We start from the raw sequence: 19,715 nt of genomic DNA on the forward strand, positions 1-19,715 counted from the left end.
ACTTGTGACTTAGATGGTGACCTCAACCTAAGTCACTGAAACCCAAAACAGGATGTGTCTCTAGGCTGATCTCTACAGAATTTACTGCAATCTCTTCTTCCACCATCTTTAATCCATCTTTCAATTCTCATGTTAATCTATTTCCACCTAAGTATTTTTAGAGTCCTATGTCATGCATTACTTCATTTTAAGTAAATTAACTTCATTGCATTAATTTTCTAAAAACTTAGTGTCCCAAACCATCCAGGGTGCGGGGCAGAACGAAAAGGCTAGCAGAAAACATACTACATACTATCATACCCATGTTAGAACTTGGAGTCTTTTGTTCACAATCTGAAGTAAGCTTTTGCTTAACTTTGTCATTAAACTAAGAGGTCGCAACCTTTTTTAAATGCAATTGCTTTATTTGCTGTTCTGCTACTGTAAAATACTAACTGTGAACTTACAGATCCATTAAAAGTTCTTATTACGGGATTTATATTTATTTCAGTACTGTATAATGGAGGTTATGTTGGTCCTCTGATGAATCCAACATTTTAGGATAAGCATCATGTATCACTAACCCGTATAAATTGCTGGCTATGACTTACAAATACATTGTATCTCTGATATCCTCATTCCTGTCCAGTGTCCCCTAAATTATCCTAGGAAGTTTTTTTCCTTCTGTTCTCATTATACATCTTCTCATTAAATATTAATGCCTTTTCTGCCTCTGCTAAAAACTCTAAAAATTTATTTTGGGAATTGGTTACCATAATCAATCCTTGTCATTACTTGTCAGGATTACAAAAATCCTGACTATATTAAGAAGTGTTAAATCCAAAGCAGCCCATTTTACAGATGGGTTAATAGAGGCAAAGAAAAGTTGACAATTTCACCAACTGCTTAGCTGGAGGTCCCCAAACATAGAGAGATCTGATTGGAAATATGGCTCTGAGTAGAGTTAATTTTCACATATCCTTCTTTAAATACTGCAGCCATACTGCTGCTAAAGCCTCTGAAGCTCAGAAGGGAAATACAGTTGCTACATTTTTCTCCACAGCCCATACTGGGTAGAACTCAGATCTGTTAATCTTCCCAAATTACCCAAGAATGTTTAAACATGTGGGCCATCACTCATACTTAGCATTGTTTTCAACCTCCCCTCTAGCTACAGGAACACCACAGAATAAATGCAGGCAGTGAAAAAGGAAACCCCAAAATCAGGAGACATCATTTTAAGGACAAACGTGGGTCTCTGTAGTTCACTGCAGATACCATGCAGTTATTCATGTAGTCTCCTAAGTTTTCCAAAAGGGCCATATCAAATCAATTTTAATTATTTAATAAATATGACATTTAGTGACCCCAAAGGTTCCAAGGATGAGATGTTCTTCTCTCCATTTTCAGGATGCTGTCAACTTGTATTTTTTTTTTCCTCCCTTTTGGAGCTACACCTAGGCTTGCTATCATTTCCTCAACTAGGTTAACTTCCTCCTGTGCTATAATACGTTTTTCCCAGTTTGCAGTAAAAAAGTGGTTTTTTTGGTCATTCTAGAGCTCGTGTCCAACTCTCCTATCTTCCTGTAATCTTTTGCCTTGGGCTCAAGTTTCCTTCTCAGCTCTTTCAAGATTCTAAAGAAATCAGCCAACAACTCTAACTTCATTCCAGTCACTGCCCTGCTCCCATCCCTTGTGGGATTGTAAGTATTTCTTCCACTTTCTTCTGCAATAATTTCTGTGCCCCCTCCCATTCTGTGGAGAGTGTGATTTATTTTTCTTCTCTGGCATATGTCTCCACTCTCTCTTCCAGTTTGTTTTCAATGCTCTTACTTACAAAGTTCTTATTCTGAGATCATTTAGGGCCTTACATTCAGAAAAACCTCTATGATCAGACTGTTCCAATACTCTTGTGAGCCAGAGAGCTCTGCTGGCAACATAAAATTCTTGTCTTGCTGACAGTGAAATATGCAATGCAAATTCATGTTTTCTCCAGTTCTCTTGTTACTATGGCTGTGCACTGAAAGGTGGCGATGCAATAAGAAAAAAACATTGTTCCTTTTTCCAACAAACTTGGTTAAGATTCCAACATTTAAAAATAGGTACTCTGAGGTGATTGTGCAGAACAGTTGCAGTCAGTATCAGGATGCACTGGTGGTTTAGAAACTTAGCATCAAACTTGGGGTTTTCCCAAAAACATTTTTCCAGACATCCAAGCTCTAATCCATAAACTGCACAATAAAAGACATTTTAAAAGAATGCAAGAATTATAAGCAAGGGCACTTTCTAATCTCAATCAGAACATCACCACAAAGACTTTACAATAAAATAAACTATCTTTGATCTTTTGTAAATCTAACTTCCTCTATGTTTGTGTTCTCTTTCTTTTTGTATCAAACTTCTATTTTACTGTTGACATGAAAAAGGAGAAAATCCAAGATCATTCACATCTGGAACATTGCATAATTAAATGCTAACTTTTCACACTACATTACTACATTAGTAGATTTAAAGTTTAGCGTTAAGAACAATATTTGTCAGCAGTATCTATATACTTGCATTTGACATTTTCCAAATACTTGTAAACAAGGTACCAATTATGTGTGTTTTTTTTTTTTTAAGGCATTTTTACAGCCCACTATTGAATTTCCATGCATTATATTGTAAATGCACACAAATCACCACCTCTCACCCCTCCCAATCCTACTTCAAACAGTAAGTTTCGCTGTTGTTAATTTCTCATATTACATAGCATGAAATGCTACAGTTACAATCACATTCTGGAATATGATCATACTTAAGTCTGTGCTTCTGAAACTTGGCTTACACAGACCATTAAAAATTCCACCTGAAATTACTGTGATAACTTGAAATGAACACCTCCAGTATTAACAAATCCAATTAGTGCACATTTGAAAAAATCTCCACCATTTCGTAAACCTGCTCTGAAAGACACCTTTCAAAGACTTTTTTGTAGGACTCCTGAAGTATAACACAGAACTTCCCCTGCAGAGAGGTGAAAGCACAAAGAACTGCAAAAACATCAGGTAACACCAAAAGCCTTTTAAGTAACAAACATTGAAGAGTTCTAGCTTACATAAGTAGGAAAACTGAACGTGGAACATCTGACAGAAAACATTTCTTTCTCCTTTTTTAAGCAAGACTGAGAAGGTTGAGAACTCACAATCCAAAGGAGAAAGGCCAACAAACATGTAGGTGGCAGCCATACTGAAGAAGAGCGAGTTGTCAGCTGTAGCATGCAACAAAACCAGCATTCTCCTGTATTTAATACTGTACTTGTGCGTGCTGGGAATTGGTTTAAGAGGAGCTATGGCTTGATACTTCATCATTCAGAGCGGCTGTAAAATGAATCAGTCAACACTTAAAGCTCACACAATATTTAACAATGGGGCCATAAATTCCAGTGCCTACCACAAATTCCCATTTGGAATAATTACAGGCTATCTACCTACATTCTCCTGCTGTTTTCAAATATGTACACTTCTTGAACTGTTCTGCAACCTTTGTTTGTACTTTTGGGCTATTTGCCACATTTAACACTGTCCCAGAGGCTATATTTAATGGAATGGAAATGTTTCGCTACAATTTACTTTAGGCATTAGTTTGGGTGATACTCAGAGTCTGCTGCATCAAATGCTAGAAGCTTCAAGATATGGCTGTAACAAAAGTTCTTGATTCAGAAATAAATGATCAGAGCAAAATTTATGCAAACTAAAATTCAATATGCTAATTCAGGTACTGTGGTCTGAAGGTCAGTATTAGGACATCTTTAATTTTACAGAATTGATGAGACTTTTAATGATAAAACTTCTAAACACTGATATATGTTGTGAAAGAACGTCCTGATAGCTTCTCTAAGAAATTCTTAAACTTTTGTATTAGTATTTTGATCTCCACTCCCCTTATGGCTTTTCCATTGCATATCACTTTTTCCCTGATGAGTCCCTGGTTTCCTCAAGGAACTTAGAGGTTCAACATAATCAAGGTCATTTTTTATACACCTTAAGAAATACTTAAATTTTCATTTGCAACTTCCTAGCCACGTACCTCATTTCCATGTAATTCAATCACCAAAAACATATTATCATTTTTTAATTGAAAAGCCTCAAATTAATACAGTATTATGTAATAACTTATTTTCCATGTAATACAAAAACCCCAAAGGTCTTTTAAATATTTTGTAAACTAAAACAGGAAAACTGACTTTCCTCCTTCAAATGCTGGGACTGAAGCTGATAATAGTAAATAATGGTATGATCCCCAAATGAAAGCAACTTCTGATTTTTTATAGTAATGCAATATATATATTCCTACACAGATCAATGTTCTGCATCCTTCTTTCAATTGCAAAGCAGCTTCTCCAACCAAGTGTAACACCACAATAATATACATGGAATAATTTACAGTAATTCAGTTTGATACTGAAGTGAGGGATCTATCTTGCATGAAGCACCGTACAAAACACAGGCGTATTACCCAGTTCTGTACTGCATTATTGTCAAAAATTTTCAGACCGATTTATTCTGAATATCTCAAAACAATTAAAACCTAATCCAAATCACTGTCGAGATTAGAATGCTATCCCATATCAGAAAGCAATACAATACCAGACATTTTATTTATTAAATCTCAGTCAACTAAAATGCTTAAGCATACATTTACAAGCTTCATCTACCCTTTTCAAAACTGCTGTCAAAGAGACTACACTTCTAAAGGGATACGACCAGCTAAACTTCAATGCTTGCTTATATTTGATTTTCTTTTCCTCATCTTTTTGCTTTGAATATCAGACTTATTTTAGGCACTGCAAAACAGTGCAGCTATAAAGAATATGTGGACTCGATCTGGCAGCTTGAAAGGAAACACAGATCACATAATATGTCATTAAAATTATTACATAAATCAGACATGCTTTATGGTGTACTCAGTTATTACGTCATGTCAGTTAAAAAAGAACTTGTTCTTTCTTTCAAACAGCAGGGATGGATTTTTAACAATCAAGAGCTCTATAATCAGAAGGACAGACCTCATAAAGACTCAAAATTCAGTTTCCAAGATATTTTAATTAAATCCCAAGACCAAAAAGTCTCCACAACAAAGCAGACAGGAAGAATATTAGCTGGAAATACAAAGTTCTATGACACTAATACCAGAGATGAACCCATACTGCTTTAATGGCTGAAGAGGACGACTTTTTTCAGCAGCTTAAAAATATGGAACGGCTATGAAGTGAATCTCTGCAAAAGTTCATTTTGTTTAGAATCTCTGACTCCAGTTTCAGGGTCATCTCTGATAAATATTAGTACTTTCTCTTAATTACCCATACATGTACAAAATTTTAAGTGTTCACACCAAAGGAGCAAGAACCAATAATCAAGAATACATCTAGCAGTCCATACAGTTGTGGGGGATTGGGTTGGAACAACATCAAAATTGCTCTCTCTGAAGTATCAAGACATGTTTTTTCCAGCATGTTTTAAAATCAAATAGAAATGTCCTCAGGTCTCCCTCAACTTTGACTTATGTCTCAGATAATACCCAAATAAATTATGTATAGAAAAACATCCTTCGCATTGTGGGTCTGTCAGCCTTCTCACATGCTTTCATTTTAGGAAGAAAGTGCTAATCTTAGTTATCATTTCAAAGCTATTATACTAATTAAATAATTGTTTGAAATAATAAAATCAGAGTAAGAATTTTAACAGAACATTCTTATGCTGAAGTTTTTTTACAAATTCCGCATTTTCCCATTCCGATCTCTAAATATTGCAAGATGAATTCTAACTTTTCAGCAGTTTTCAGAGTCCTTTCTTCAGTACTCTGCTTACATCAAGCCACTGCATTCTTATGTTTCTAGCTCCACTGTTTGTAAAATGAAGAGAGATTCCTACTGTACCATTAATTGCTAACCTGACACTGAAACAGTGATTTCATTGTCATGGGTGACAGGACTAAGAACCTCTGTGTAACTCCAGTCCCCTAACAGGTACAGTAATAAGGTGTTAATTCTTTAGGCAAATGACAAGAATCTGTTGGATAAAGGCTTCATTCTCTGCCCGTCATCAGTAACTTGAGGGCCTTCTGCAGATTCTGCACAGCAGTGCTCACATCTTCGTATTGCAAAGCACTGCCAGCATATTTGCAATATTTTTGAGCTCTGGCAAAGTCCTCTGGAGTCAAACGGACTTCCCCTGCAAAAACATAAGTATTACAAAGTTACTATAAAAGAAATCTGACTGAGGCTTCCTTTCACATGATTTCTGTGTTTTATTTATATTTGTGGTAATATTATGAAAATCAGGCTAATATTTGTGATAATATTACAAAGACCAAACTAGCATGGTTCTTCTGTTCACTTTTCTTTCCATTCATACAATGCTCAACTTCTTTGCTGCTGGCATTTGAAAACTATAAGAGCACCTTTCTAAACACTGGTAATTTGTATGACCCAGTGCCTTTCAAAAGTAAGTCAATACCTTTGAGAAAGATCTCTTCATCTAAGGCAGCAAAGAAGAGCTTTTTAACCACCATAAGTTAGCTGTAATCATATTACAACCTGCAAGAAACAAGGACAGTGGTTTTTGTGTTTACAGTAGAATTACTTTGCTCTTTTCTACAGGAATAATACACAGTTAGAAACTGTTCCTTCTCAACTGGAATTACTTTTCAAAATGTAGGAGCATTTCTCACTGGCATGTTTCTGCACATTTTATATTTCTGGCTTATCCAAGTAATGTTTACATTTCCAACTTTTTTAAGGTGACTGAAAACAAGATTCATCCCATTAAATGTGCCCATTTTTGTAATACTGGTGAACACTAGCAAAAAACACTCTCATAGTATAAAACAATTAATCATTATTTATTTATCAGAATATTTTCTTGACTTAAGTTAAAATATTGGAAATTCTGCAATGCTCAAATATTCCGTGTTCTACAAAGTATAGCAGGGACTTATGCCCTAACTGGCAGAAGTTTTAATGTGTGAACAGCATCACTGATGTGTGCATATAATAAAGCACAATTATGTTACTGTCCCTTCTTCTAGCCACAAGTTCATTAGGAGTTTTAAAACTAATCCCATGCCACTCCATTAACCTATGGATAAATTGCAAAATCTTCACACATGCTCTTTCGGAACAATGTAACTTGTAAAAGACTGATATTTCTGGACACAAATAACTATATGCAATACTGAATAATTATGTATTTATTTAATAGGCTTCCCACACAGCATCTTATAAGCAATGAACACATTTCCCAAATTCAGAAAAAAAAATGTATTTAAAAATGCACCACAGATTTTCTATAGAAATCACTTAAAGACTTAGCTCTCTAAGTACAGCTTTCTAATTTTAAGCAAGGAAATGAATATACTTAAATGCATTTTTATGGTACAATTTCAGTCAGATGGACCTCGTCCTTTCAAAATAAAGTTGTTGTTAGCAATACTGTGAGAACACTTGCCAAAGAATCTCAGTTCTTATCAGAAAATGTTGATTGTATTTGCTTTTCCTTTCCCCAGTCTTATTATTTAAGAACAGCTTTTGAACAAATGAAATGGAAAACCTGGGAATATTAAAAAATAGACCGGTCTCCTGGTTTTCAGAACAACCCTATCCCAATAAAAAGAAGAAAGGTAAGTGCTCTTAAGGTTATCAACTTTTAAAGTATACTCTAGAGTCTATTTATTTTCCCTCCAATAAATAAATATAACCACAAAATAACTGTTGAATATTGAGGTGCATGACAACTTGGTGGGCTCAATATCACTGCAATGAATATTAGTTTACTGCTGAATAAGTGAAGTCACATTAAATCTCTTAAAATGCATATACATGTGGGTAAATACGTGTGAGGGAGTGCATAAACACAGGAACACACATTTAGGTTATTTTGCAACCTAAATAAAGTCACAGACTAAAAGCAGCTGGGGTCGATCTGCGATCACATTACTGAACATCTTTAAGAAATTAAAAAGACCAAGTTCCCTTCAAAGTGGCTTTATGCTATGATGCCAAAAGAAACTACAAAATCATTCTTTAAAAACTGTCCACGGCATCAGTCCAGTATTCAACTAATTTATTGGAAAGAAGCCTAAATTCACCAGTCTAATCTTATTTTTACAGTATGAGCTCTATTCACGTTTTGCTGGCATAGAGCCTTATTTATTATGAAATCCAGTTCAGATGCTATTATGACATAACTTGAGGAAAAAGAGTTAACAATTTAAAATTTATAAACCAAAGTTTACACAGTAAGGGTGTTGATCTTTTGATGTGCTCAGTGGCCCCAGCTCCTATTGAAGTCAACACCTCACAATGGACAAATAGAATAGAAATAGAACAGCTCTGTGTTCTTAAGTTTTCAAAATAACGTGAAACTTAACTATAACATCTGAACTCGCATCAAAGGAATAACCACAAAAGTAACTGACTTCAATTTACATATTCTAACAGCTAAGCAGCTTTGGAGAAAAGGACTAGGGGGTCCTGGTGGACACCAAATTGTCCACACGCCAATAACCTGCTCTTGCGGCAAAGAGGGCGAATGGCATCCTGGACTGTACTAGGAGTGTTGCCAGCGGGTGGAGTGATGTGATCCTCTTTACTCAGAGATAGTGAGGCCACACCTGGAGTGCTGTGGCCAGTTCCGGGCTCCTCAGTACAAGAGAGAGACTGGAGAGAGTTCAGTGAAGAGCCACTAAGATGATGAAAGAACTGGAGCACCTCTCATATGAGGAGAGGCTGAGCCAGAACTGTTCACCCCAGAGAAAAGAAGGCTCAGGGCAATCTTGTCAATGTACATAAATACCTGAAGGGAAGGTGCACACAGGACAGAGCCAGGCTCCTTTCAGTGGTGCCCATGACAGGACCAGAAGCAACGGGCACAAACTGTAACACAGGAGGTTCCTGTCTGAGCATCAGGAACCACTTTTTACTGTGAGGGTGACTGAGCACTGGCGCAGGTTTCCCAGAGAGACTGCAGAGTTTCTGTCCCTGAAGAGAGTCAAAAGCTGTCTTCTGAATTAATAGTGACATTTTTCTCAAAATTTTTCCTTTGGTGCTGCAAATGAAGCCATGGGGAAAGTGCAGGGGCAGAGGAAGACACAAAGGACATGGTCCTTAGAAACTAATTTTACAGGACCCTTGCTCCAACAGAGCGTTTGGACTAGATGACCTCCAGAGGTCCATTCCAATCTCAACCATCCAGTGATTCTGAGCTCTAAAAATGCCAAACAACATCAAGATGGGAAAAGTATACTGTATTTATCCTGAAATAAACCTGCCTCTGTGTTAATCTGAAATTACTAGCACAGTAGTTGTATTTACTACCGAAACATGACAGACATATGGAATCCACAACTAATGTCATCAAGTATGATTCTTTTAGTTTAAAAGGAACACAAAGTGAAAACCTAAAGGCGATTTGACTAGAGATGCTGAAAATCATGTTGGGAAAAAAAGCAGTTTTGAAATGAAAACAATATGTACTTTACATGATGTATCTGCTTATCCCTGGCATCCTTTTCTATCCATCAGATGTTTTTCCCTTTTATGAAGTTGCCCAAATACAAGGCAGCTGATTTAAGAATATTTTAATAATGTGACTTGATGTATAAAACCAGTGATGGCAAAGATAACTGAAATGATTTTTGAAACAAGATGCTCTTTTTTCCCATGAAAGCACTGAAGATATTTGAAATACACATCTTCAAAAATGTCTTCTTAGGATCACGAAAACACATGCAAAGTCAAATTATTATTTTCACTATGTGTTTAGAAAATCAAACATGATTATACACACAACTAGAGTGGACAAATGGTTTCTCTATACTATGCCACCTGCGGAAGGGAGCATATGGTAATATAAGACGACTCATAAAAACTCTGTGCAGCACAACCATGAATGCATATAGTGTTCACAAAATCTAGGGGTAATAAATTTTTTAAGCAAACTACACCAGAGAAGTGCACACATACATTATACAAAGCTGCTGTGTAGCTCTGCATTCTGTTGTCAGAGACATTAATCAATGCTTAATTGCATAACCTTTGACACTTTCAAAATTCACTGGTAAACTCTGAAACCTCTTCCTACAGGACATAACAATTATCGAAGGATTCACACTGACTAAAATCAAAGGAATACTGTTGCTTTAACTTAATTTTCTTTTGATAAAATATTCCACTCTTCTCCACCAAAAGTTCCTCTGTCATCCTAGCATTACGCAAATTGCTTCTCCTGTGCTACAGGAAAGAAATAAAATATATAATTTATTTTTAAAATATACATTTGATCTTACTACCAGAAAGAGTCTTGTAGGAATATGTGGAATATCCTGTTTGGTTATGACTATACTAGTACATTCAACAGTGCCAGGGAATGCATCTCAGCACTCAAACTTGACTGCCTACACTGTCGAACTGCTGGAACAGACTCCAGTATGGTTTTGGCCCACGCAACCTCGCATTTTCCCAAACAATTCCTGGGCACGACTTGTGGTTAGAGCAGGGTAGAGACCAGGCAATATTGGCAGCCTTCACAAACTACCTTGTTCAGAAGGTTTAAAAGTTTAAAAGTGTGGATGTGAGTGGTTCTGTGCCAGCTGTTCTCAGTGTTAAATATTTACAAGCATGTTTAATTTAGTAGTATAGACACAGACATCGTGTCTAAATCGTGGAGCAAGTGTACTTTGAACTGTGCCAGCTCTGTGGATCTACTGGAGGGCAATATTGATTTCTCCTTCCTGTCCAAAGGAAACTTCAGTTCCATAGGAATGGTGCACACCAAAGTCTAAACTCAATATGCAGCCAGGATCTAGTCTCTCTCTCTCTCTCTCTATATATATATATTAGATAAATATTGGGGAGGGCTCCTGGGTCGCACAGTTTAATAGGTCCGTTGTGAGATCCAGAATTCATAAATCTACTTGCAGGTTAGGGAACAAGGCTACTGTGGAATAAAGTACTGTTGGCACAAAAAGAACTCCGGAGCAGCATGAAGAGAAGAATGACATCTGCTGTTACACATACAGCTGAAGGGAGAATGCTTTGGGTAACGACCAAGCATGCATGACAGGATGGTGACAGGCAAGAACAAACACCTACCATTGCTCTCAAGCTTCTCAATTCTATGCATGCAAACAAAAATATTATTATATCTTTGCTGACTTACACATCCCTTATGCCCTCTCAAACTCCTGCATAACTGACACCATATTTTCTAAACTTTGAGAACTGGGACTCTGTATAAGCTGTATCACATCACAGGGCGCACTTTTGCAAAACTCCCTCACAAAGATGTAACCGTTTAAGTTGTTTCAAAACCCAAATTTGTAGTGACACAACAAATGTGCAGAGGATGAATGCAGGCATGCAAATACACAGGTTAGATCAAGTTACAAGTTCATCACTTTGCTTAGCAAGGGTCTTAATCTCTTAATTACAGGACAGTAGTTGCTACAAATTTTCATACACACAGGGTATCTTAATTCATTCAATTCCTTTTTCTTTGTGTACTTTTAAAAACAAATTATCCCAAGTTATCCCAGGTAAGTGGCTAGAGAGAGCAATGCACTGATACCATCCAGACATTGAATAATACAACTTGTAATACGTAATGAAGAATTAAAGTTCAAATAAAAATCATGACTTTTTAACAACTAAAATTAAACACTGAAACAAGAAACAATGATGACTAAAATTTTCAGAGTAGTTATTCAAAACCTATTAGAATGACTGTCTAGAGTATCATGATCAGCTGGTTAAATATAAAAGCTTTCCTGCCAAACACAAAATTTGCTTTCCAACTGGTAGTTACTACAGAAAAGCTTAAGTAAAGCCTTCAGCTGTTTAGGTTAAGGAGCTACTGAACGCCAACAGCCCCCAAAACTCAAAAACTATCACCAATTTTAAATGGTTCAGCTATGGGTCTGAGGTATTGTCTTCAATAAAATGAGTTAACTATCACGAGGCATTACAGTAGTACACCAGACAAACAAAAGAATGTGTCTTTTGTTCTTCAAGAGAACACTAAAGGTTAATGTGTCTCTATCAAAGGTAAATTTTGTTGGTTTTATCTTTTTGAGACATCATCTACAATGGACACATTCTTAAGCATTCTTGTGACAGCAGACTAAAATCAAACTAAACACTAAAATCCTATTACAGTGATTGAATTAAAAAAAAGCTTTTTCATCAAAGCTGGTATTTTAACATAGACACCCTCTTCAACAACATAATACAATAAAATATCTAACACAATTATTTTTAAGTTAAAATGTACAAGAATATACATATCTAAACTCAGTAGTCATAACAGGCAACATTTGACTGTATCTGGGACTTAAAACATCAACTATATACACTACCAGCTTTCCCTGGTGCGGATAAACTGTAGGGCAGAATGTGAAAAGATTTCATACCAGGACTTCTAGACTTCCTTCTCACTCAACATCCATGTTATATCACCAACAAAAATCTGATTATTGTAACCAGATGTAACTTATCTTTTTATTATCTCTATTCCACAGAGAGAAGAATTCCTGGAAAAGTTAATAATTTGTCCAATTGCATATCCCTGTTCAAATTAGAACATAGGATGATTCCAGCTTTATTGACAGTTGTTGCTATTTCACAGGCCATGGTTTCCCTAAGGTTAGCATTTATATGTGCACTTCGAAGTATCATAGGTACAAGCAGACATGAAATACATGTAATGTAAGTTATCAGTGATTTTAACATGAAAGACAGATGGCATTTTAAAAGATAAAAGCCTTGATTAAATGGTACATCAAAATGTAACCATCAGAAGTACCTTAAAAGTTATTTCATTTAATACAGGTACTGTTTATAATCAACAAGCACACATAACAAATATGCTGCAACAAAAAACACCACTAGAATATTATGATTATTTAATAAAGTGAATAAATAGTTTACATAATGACTCTGTAGAAGAAATTTTAAGTAAGGAGAATGTGTATTAATTACCAAAATACAATTTGGCAAGGCCATGTAGGCTTTGCTAAGTAGATCAGAACCTCATCTCAGAAGCAACATAAATAACAAAAAGGCTAACACAATGCTAGCTCATTGGTTCGAAAAAGTCAGATCAACAATATGAATCATAGACTATAGCAAAGCTCTCAGAAACTATCAAACTCTTAGCAACACAATGTTTAGACCACATCCATTCTTTTCAAAGTTTCTGAATTAGCAGCATTCAGATAACAATGATGTTGTTTCTCAAACTACCTTCTTCAGTGCAGGAGAGACACACAGAACACAGCATGCCCATGTACAGACAACACAAATGCCACCACCTTACCTGCAGACTGGGCACTGTAAAGGGAAGGATCGACTAGAGGAACATTCTGAGTAGCAGGCTGAATGGTGTTACTTGTCACTCCTGCAAATCAATGCAAAAAAATCAGATCTGGATTATTTTTATTTATAGACTTAAAAAGTAAGCAGACAAAACAAGAAAGCATAATAGGTAAACCAAATAACTAAATGATTTTTAAATTAAGCAGCTGATAGCTTTCCAATTCTGAAAGTTTGTAACAAATAATTTTAAAACCCTCACTGCAGACTATGAATGTTTTAAAAAACAATATAGAAGAATATACAGGCTGTCATTCATTTTACCACTACAGTATTTCACAGAAATTTAATTTCAAGCATAACAAAAAAACCCAACAACCCTAGACATTGAGGAAAACCTGCTAAAGAAGACTAGGAATAAACTTTTACACCTGAAGTTTAAATTATACCTTTTAATATCAGAAAGAGTCTCCATTACTGTATTTTTAAAACCCTATGCCTGCCATCTCAAACTTGCAAACCACCTCCTTCCTAATTCCTTTGAAAGCAATTGGCAAGAACAAAAATCTAACTGGACTTAAAAGGGAAATGGTGATGCTAGAAGAAACAGCACTTTACACTGTGAAGCATTCTTCAATTTGTGTTCACATTTTAGACACTCATTTGCATTATTCCAAAACTACATTTTTTTGCAGTATGTCCAGAACATACCAGACTTACAAAGTTATTTCTACAACATCTGCTATGTAGGAAGATGGTATAATCACTTTTCTAAATTATCTGTTATTTCATGGAATGACAGCTGTGGTTAAAACTATGTAATGCCAAGAAAAAAATGTATTCTAACAAGGTACATATTCCATAATTTTCAGATCCAGTAAAAACAAAGAGCTAAATGTTTATCTAGGCTGAATGTAAAAAAACAACAGTGTCCCCCTCCCAGACCCAAAAAACCCCAGCTATCTGAAGGATTTCCCTTTGATAAAGCTGAAAAAAGAGCATCCTGAAGTTTTCATGGGATGAAGCATTTTTAAAATGAGAAAGTAAAAGGAGGGGCTATGTGACAAAAACATCTCATATGTTCTGTGATACTAAAATGTATCTGAACAATCAAAGGATCATCAGGATTTAAATCAAGAGCTTTAATTTTTCAGTCTTATTAAACATAATTAATAAAAAGGTAACATGACGTGAAAAAGAAGTGTTCACAAATAATTTAATACAGCCTTTTCTTTTTTTAAGGCAACTGGGAAGAACACTGAATTTTTAAGAACTGGGTTTTAGTCCAAAAATGACACAGAATAAAAAGGATGTAGGAGCCAATATGTTTAGCAGTAGAGACAAAATTTCCATTACCAATATTGTCTGAGGTCAATCACACTAAAGTACTTGTGTGGGTAAAGGAGCATAAACCACATGGAAGAAGGGTATGAATGGCACATCAGGCATGATTGTTATAGTGTTCTTGTTAACAGTTTCAACACTATGTTGGATATGTTCCCAGATAAAGAACAGCGGTCGATCTGCACAGGGAAAGCTAAATATGAAACGAAGTCATATAATTTCATCTATCAAGGGAAAGATTCAAATAAATGGTTCTTTACAGTATACATGTTGCAATGCATGAATCCAGAGAAGAAAAAAAACATTCTGTCTGCAGGAACATTCACTCTTTCCACCCATATATACCTCTCTGGCAAAGTGCTCCAAAATATGAATTATGTATTTAAAAAAAACCCAAAAAATATTTCTGATGGCATTTTTATGACGTTAATTTATGAAATTGCTTCTGCCACAGAATACCTATGTTATTCAGTTTATATGTAATAGAAAGAGGGCTAGAATTCACCTCTCAATAAGGGCATGAATTTCTTGGGTGTGATTGGGCCCTACCTGTGTTATGAGGTACTTCAGCTGGAGTGTTGGCTGGTGCATGGGCACCTGGTGGTATATGTATGCCAGTGTAATTACTAGGTGGTATGTTGTTAGCTTCATACGTAGATGATGATGCTGGTTGAGTTGTTCCACTATGGACAGAAGATGACCCTGCTTCTTCCCTTTCAACATCTGCTAAGATAACACAAAATAGGAATTACTGTAACTCTTCTGTACAAACACTTAAAAAAATTAATCTTTCTTTTAAAACCTCTTTTCAAACTCGAATTGCCACCACAGCATGACATAAAACATCCACCCAGACTGCAAACAGTTGATTTGACAAAGTAAAAAGCAACATACAATAGGATAGAGATCCAGAAACTCACTTTCAAAGATCTCTTCTGTTTAAATCGAAAGATCATCTTATTACTGGTGTGAATATAAGCAATATGTCTCATTACTACAATCCCTCATACTCTTCCATGTACTGCATCCACAGTAGTTGAACAAGATACTACAAATATGAAGTAATCTATATTTTAATATATCCACAAACCAGAATATGGAAAACTGTATTTGCCTTACAAACTCTTCATAAAAATAAAGACAGTGCCAATCCTTCTATCCCGTATCAGTTAAACTATCCACAAATAAAAAAAACAAAAAAGGGGAACTCTGGGAAAGTAATACCATTCGAGAAAATGAAATGCCGCTTAGCAGAGTCATAACTGTATCTAGAACAGAGTACGTAATGCACTATAAGAATAAGGTTTAATATATTCCATAGCATGTACAAAGAGCATAGATACTATTTTTCAACCTAGTCATGTTCTTAAGGTTCTGGTCTGGTGTATTCAATGTTGCTTTGAAGGCTGCAGAAGTAATGGTCCAATTTTATTATGCTAAAGACCCAGTTAATTTAGAATATGATTGATTTCTGCTCCTTAATTTGAATTCAGTTCCACTTTCTTTTACTATGTTTGTGTTCATCCATATTAATAATGTCACATGGAATGAGCACAGTTTTGGAAATGGCTTTGTTAACAATCAGTTTTTGAATGGGAGGAAAACAAATACAGGACCACTTCACCACTTCTATGTGTCTGGAGCTGGCAAAAGAGATGCTTTTTCTTTATGAAATCCACATTGATCTTCAGCTACACAAGATTATGTGTTATGCAAATGCCTCTCCTGCTTAGTAATTAAACAGTCTACTATTACAAATATCAGAATTTTTTCCCATGTAAGGTCCTTTTCCTCTCAGAAAAAGTTCAGGTTATTACCTTTACTAAAAATTACTAAACACCTTCTAATTCACAATACTATTTAATACAACATAAGGCTATAATGCAGAGCAAAATCAACAGTGTTGCTGCTAGGACATTTTTTTACTGGACATTAATGAATACACAGGTAAATAACAGTTTAGTTTATATCGAAAAGTGGTAGTAGTTTACTTTCATTCAGAACATCTGAGTATTACTACACAGATTCACAAATCCTTCAAATCCACACTCTTAATACCAAGAATCTTTATCTAAAAGTATCAAAAAGCAAAGAAACCTAGAAGCAGAGTTCTGCTAGGAGTGTCAAGCATTGCTAGCAAAATTTAATATGATAACACAGAACATGCTAAAATTTTTGTATGTCTTTCTTGTGAAAATTACTTTCACTTGCTGCAATCAGTAATTCAGGCTGTGGTTTTATGAAGCTATTTCTGAAATACGCAAACAAATACATGGCAGACTTCTGGAAGACAAAGGATATTTTAAGGTGCCAGAATTTTCCTTTGCTGTATTTTTTGCTAGTAACTCATCATACTGCAATATCACGTGGCTAGCACGTGTGGAAGTAGAGTTAAATGTGCTGAAACTATCAAAAACAGAACATGAGATTCAAAAGTAAACACTGGATATGCTACCTTTTAAATAATAACAATGATAGGAACAAGCCATTGGTTGAATGCTGTAGTTTTCAGTGGTTTTGGTGTTAAGTAAAAAAAAAAAATTCTGAAGACTATTTTGGAAAATAAAATTGAGTACTGTACATAAGATGAATGAAACAGTTAACACACAACACTAATCATGCTCTCTAAAGGTAAGGCTGCCCAAGTTTATTTGTAACACTGTTATCCATTATTTACAGCTTGATCAAATTGTAGCCATAAAGTTGGATTTTTCATGTTGGGTGCCTGCTTGAAACCAGTACTTTGGAAAAGCTGTTGTAAAAATTACTAAGCCACTTTTGAAAACAAGGCAGTGGGAGAAAACATGCTTTCATTGTACTTAGTATCTCAATTAAAATACATTACCTGTAAGTTCTTGTCCAGACTTAAACTGTTAATGCATTTATTCCATTATTTTGCCCCCCTGTGGCTTCCTGTTGCCCTTATCTGTCTCTTCAGTCCCATTCTGATTTATCTTTCCCTGCACAAGGACTTCACATCCCATATCTGCAACCCTTTGCCCCCATACTTGTGTCTGTCTTGCACTACCTCCCAATCTTCTCTCCAAGACATTCCCAGTTTCAGCTTCAAGCTTCCCCACTGGGTAAGCCTGGCCTCTCATCACTTCAGTAAAAGCACAGTGCCCTAGGCAACACTGGCCATGGAAGATACAAACTCAAATAGTTAAAGTCTGGCAATACGATAAACAAAAAAAGCAACGGAAAAAAATGACCACTCTTAATAACAGTGTCAGTAACAGGCAAAAATCACAAAAGGGTAATATACTTTTTAATCAGGCATATGTATCAAGAGATCAAACTGAACTGTTTGATTTGCTCATTATGCAATTGGTAAAGTTACACTGTATTAAACATAAAAGTAGCTTTGTTTAAATTAACTCTTCTTAGGTGTTTAAAGTGCTCAAATGTCACCAAAGCACTGTAACTGCTATTTCCACAAAGTAAATATTTAAAATATTCTTTATCAAAGATTCAAGTATGAGAACCATTTTAAGATCCGTGCTTGCAGTATTTGTGCAGAGTTTTAACAGTAGTGCTGAACAGAAGGATTTCAGGCTGCTGGAAAAGAACGATTAATTTAACAAACTGCTTTTAAGTTCTGTAATTAGAACATCCATAACATTATTGAAAAACAAATCTTTTCCAGGGAACAAGAATGAACGCTAGGAAAAATAGAGAATTAATTTATCATAAAGCAGTATTAACCTGGAATTTAAAGTTCCTTGCAATTTGCTTAAGGATGCTGAAATGAGACTCTGAAACAGTGAAACAATTGTTTCACATTCAGTTTCAGCTCCAGCTGCGTTTCTTGTCTTGGAACCTCATCAGCCTTTGTGCTTGGATCCCAGCATAATGAATCCATATGCTCTTTGGATTTTCCTTAGAGCTACAGCATACCCAGACTATCTGTTTGTTTCAGGGTTTTTTTAAATCGTTATTTATTTTTCGAAGGCATGACTTTGTGGAATATGGTTGATGCCCCTGGCCCCATAACCAAGAGTCCAAAGATACTTTCATGTAATGGCATTCCCTTGTCTAATACAAGGAAGCACTGATCATGACTTAACTTCAGCAGCCCAGAGCACTAAATTTAAAACTAGCAATTTTTTTTATTCTTAAGGAGTTCAGACTCCTCCAGTTCCCTGGATTCCTATTTTTAAGGAGTCCACAGAATCAAAAAGGTAATACTTTTGGCATCATCTATTAATTTGAATTTAAAAACATTCTCCTCATTCTGTTGAACTGGTTCTCTCAAGCTGGAGTTGCTAAAAGATGCACAACAGAAGGTTCTATTGAAACACTGCTTTTGTGTTCTCCCACCTACCAAGACTGAGAAATGGACTCAAAAATCCATCAACTCTACACACATTGTTCTTTCTACTAGTTGGGACTATACAGGTTTCCTGGAATTCTGCAATATAAACATAGAATACATATTAGGTATTGCAGTGAAAGTGGTGACATTTGATGTGTTTTACTATGGCTATACTGTGACCATTTAGGAACTTTTCCATATTTGAAATTACATTTTTCATTTTTTTTCCATTAGTATCAAATCTTCTTGGATGACCTAGGGCTACTGCTAAGTGACCTTTATGTGTACTCTAAGACTCATATTCCAACTGCATTAATAAATCAAGGGTGTTATTTTAAGGTTTTGATGGTGCATCCTGCCAAAACTGTCCATAAATCCAACAGCAGAACTGCATAAAGCATGTCTACGTTAATATAAAAACATCTCTAAGAGTTACAGTATGGTTTTCAAGATTCACAAAGGAAATAACACTTTGGAAAAAAAAAAAAGGTAATCTGTCAAGCTACAGAGACCTAGTTTCACTCTGTTTAAACAGACTTTTTCCACTTTTAAGGGGAAGAAGAATATGAGCAAGCAGAAAGGAATGGGGAAGGTCCAGCCATCCATTCAAACAATGCTGCTTTTCTTCTCTTGACGCACAAAGCAAGAATTGACATTTTTTTACTGATTCTTCTAATAAAAATTGATTTGCATAAAATTTTTGCCTTGGTTGTATAAAGCATTATGGAC

The 19,715-nt window shown here is 35.5% G+C and overlaps 2 protein-coding genes across 5 annotated transcripts in view; both read right to left on the reverse strand.

Annotated features, from left to right (window-relative positions):
- ADGRG6 (adhesion G protein-coupled receptor G6) overlaps positions 1 to 4,894 on the reverse strand; it is a 153,820-nt gene extending 148,926 nt beyond the window's left edge. For both annotated transcript variants that reach the window (XM_065835105.2, XM_065835104.2), the window contains exon 1: positions 3,164 to 4,894. The gene's annotated coding sequence lies outside the window, so the exon portion shown is untranslated. The remainder of the gene's footprint in view (positions 1 to 3,163) is intronic.
- A 149-nt stretch (positions 4,895 to 5,043) lies between these two features.
- Positions 5,044 to 19,715, reverse strand: part of VTA1 (vesicle trafficking 1) — a 37,947-nt gene continuing 23,275 nt past the window's right edge. For 2 of the 3 annotated variants that reach the window (XM_065835110.2, XM_071806477.1), the window contains exons 6-8: positions 15,221 to 15,397; positions 13,332 to 13,412; positions 5,044 to 6,191 (exon numbers count right to left, since the gene is read on the reverse strand). In XM_065835110.2, the coding sequence (XP_065691182.1) occupies positions 6,046 to 6,191; positions 13,332 to 13,412; positions 15,221 to 15,397 (404 nt within the window). In that variant the 3' untranslated portion in view covers positions 5,044 to 6,045. The remainder of the gene's footprint in view (positions 6,192 to 13,331; positions 13,413 to 15,220; positions 15,398 to 19,715) is intronic. The other variant, XM_065835111.2, reaches the window with a different exon arrangement.

The sequence above is a fragment of the Patagioenas fasciata genome, chromosome 3 (assembly GCF_037038585.1).
Source record: "Patagioenas fasciata isolate bPatFas1 chromosome 3, bPatFas1.hap1, whole genome shotgun sequence".
In the NCBI taxonomy this organism is placed as follows: Eukaryota; Metazoa; Chordata; class Aves; order Columbiformes; family Columbidae; genus Patagioenas; species Patagioenas fasciata.